At 40.6% G+C, this 2,500-nt stretch overlaps 1 protein-coding gene across 1 annotated transcript in view; it reads right to left on the bottom strand.

The window, feature by feature from the left end:
* The window catches only part of LOC140371417 (uncharacterized), an 8,632-nt gene that overhangs the window by 3,575 nt on the left and 2,557 nt on the right, over window positions 1-2,500 (bottom strand). Inside the window, exon 2 of the mRNA XM_072458539.1 lies at window positions 1,673-2,467. Coding sequence (XP_072314640.1) covers window positions 1,673-2,446 — 774 coding nt within the window. The 5' untranslated portion in view covers window positions 2,447-2,467. The remainder of the gene's footprint in view (window positions 1-1,672; window positions 2,468-2,500) is intronic.

Below are 2,500 nucleotides of genomic sequence, written 5' to 3'. Positions count from 1 at the left end.
CATACATACATACATACATACATACATACATACATACATACATACATACATACATACATATATATATATATATATATATATACACACAATATACAAAATGTCCTCCATCAGAGGCCCCTGGGAGCTTGAGGGTTCTTCAGTATCTTTGCTGTTCCTGCACTTTTCTGGACCGAGATGTCTGATGTTTTTCCTGGGATCTGCTCAAGCCATTCCTCCAGTTTGGGGACTCGAGTTTCTGCATACTAGACATCAGCCTGAACACCACATACTGGCAGCACCATTATGTAGGGTATATCTCTCGTATCCTCCTCACACAGCTGCACCAATATGTAATGTATATCCTCTGGGTTTAGGATTTTAGGTAGTTAATGTTCTGATATATATTTTAAAAAGGCACCATCTGAAGCTTGATCAGCAAAACATTAATACCTACGGAGTCTCATTTTCTGAAAGGGGAGTACTCGATTCATTGACTGACAATTATAAATCTAAAAAAGATCAATAAAAAGGTCTATAAACCAGAATGATTTTGTGTGGTTTAATAAAACAATATCAAAGCAATTCATTACACAAGCTATGCCTGGACTTAGTTCAAATACATTTTGGTAATGAAAAGTAAGCTTTGATTCATTCTAAAATGATCTGGATGGAACCTCACTTTAATGCCACTCTGCAAGTTTCAACCACTCTCGGGTCTCACGTGTCCAAGAGAAGGCTCAGATGTGGATCAAGGCCTCCTCAGAGATCTTTGGGTCCTTAGAGCCGTCTGTGGAGCTGGTCTTGCAGGTGTGGCCTAGAGTGGCGTGCCTTTTAACTCACAGTCAAACATATTCCCAATTTGGACAAATATAATTTAAACCAGCAAAATTACATGTAACCATAGCAAAATACTGCAACAATGTCAATGAACACAAATCATTAGCAGGTGATGAGGAAGTACATTAAATATGACATAAACATTCAAACAAACTAAACTAAAGCAGGATTCAGTTACAAGTTTAGATCACAGAGTAAATGTTAAGTCAGTTTAAATTTGAAATACAGTCATCGAGGACTCAATCCTGAGAAAGTTTCCATCCAGCAGAACAAAAGGATTTGTTAAAGTGGACGATTCCATTTCTCCACAGGGGTCAGGTCCTTGGATCCATTTGGTGTCCTCTGTGTTCTTTATCAGAGGTGTTGACCCAAAGGGGGGGAGGGGGGGGGGTGAAGACAGTTTTGTTGGTCCATGGGGGATGGGTAACATTCTTCGACCAATCCAACATTTTGCTTTGCTTTCTGCAACAGTGTCTTAATTATGAAAAGGTAATGTCTTTTAAAAGTCTCTTTGGACACATGTCCTACAGAGGCCATTTTGTTCAGAAAGAGAATCCCTCTTTAAACAGAAATGGAAGTTTAAGGTTCAAAATACCTGTCGTATACAATAGTGTCTTGAAGCCATGGGGCGGGAGAAGCCCTGGACATTCTGATGCTAATCAAGTACTCAGTGATGAGAGTCAAAACCTCCGTTTTTTCTAAAAAACTGTGTCCGGGTGATTTGTCGTAAAACATGAACATCAGCAGGTGTTTGATATGAAAACACATGCATCTGATAAGGCTAAGGCTTTTTAACAGAGTGGATTCTCATGTGGTTTACCAAGTTGCTTGACCAGGAAAATGTCTTCTCACAAACATCACAGCTGTAAGGTTTTTCTCCAGTGTGGATTCTCATGTGTGATATTAAGTTGCCTAACTGGGAAAATGCCTTCTCACAAAAATCACAGCTGTAAGGCTTTTCACCAGAGTGGACTCTCATGTGTGCTACTAACTGGCCTGAGGTTGAAAATGTCTTCTCGCAAACATCACAGCTGTAAGGTTTTTCTCCAGTGTGGATTCTCATGTGTGATATTAAGTGGCTTGACTGGGAAAATGTCTTCTCACAAACATCACAGCTGTAAGGCTTTTCAGCAGTGTGGACGCTCATGTGTCTTACTAAGTCGCTTGACTGGGCAAATACCTTCTCACAAAAATCACAGCTGTAAGGTTTTTCTCCTGTGTGAGTTCGGTAGTGAGTCGAGAGGTTCTGTGATGTTCCAAAAGCCTTTTCACACTGGCCACACTTAAAAGGCTTTTCACCAGTGTGGGTTCTCATGTGTCTTATTAAGTTCATTGAATCTGAAAATGTCTTCACGCAAACATCACAGCTGTAAGGTTTTTCTCCTGTGTGAGTTCGGTAGTGAGTCGAGAGGTTCTGTGATGTTCCAAAAGCCTTTTCACACTGGCCACACTTAAAAGGCTTTTCTCCAGTGTGGACTCTCATGTGTCTTATTAAGCTGCTTGACTCGGCAAATACCTTCTCACAAACATCACAGCTGTAAGGTTTTTCTCCTGTATGAGTTCTGTAGTGTTGTTTGAGAGCAGAAGCAGACCTCGATGTCTTCCCACACTGGTCACAGGTGAACGCCATTCTTCTGATGGACTTTCCGATCTGCCATGAACACAGAAAAAGAAGACGTAAAGT

The sequence above is a fragment of the Eucyclogobius newberryi genome, unplaced genomic scaffold (genome assembly GCF_026437365.1).
Source record: "Eucyclogobius newberryi isolate DKJ021-1_F unplaced genomic scaffold, fEucNew1.0.hap1 SCAF_22, whole genome shotgun sequence".
Taxonomy (NCBI): domain Eukaryota; kingdom Metazoa; phylum Chordata; class Actinopteri; order Gobiiformes; family Gobiidae; genus Eucyclogobius; species Eucyclogobius newberryi.
This window is presented reverse-complemented; position numbering and strand designations above follow the sequence as displayed.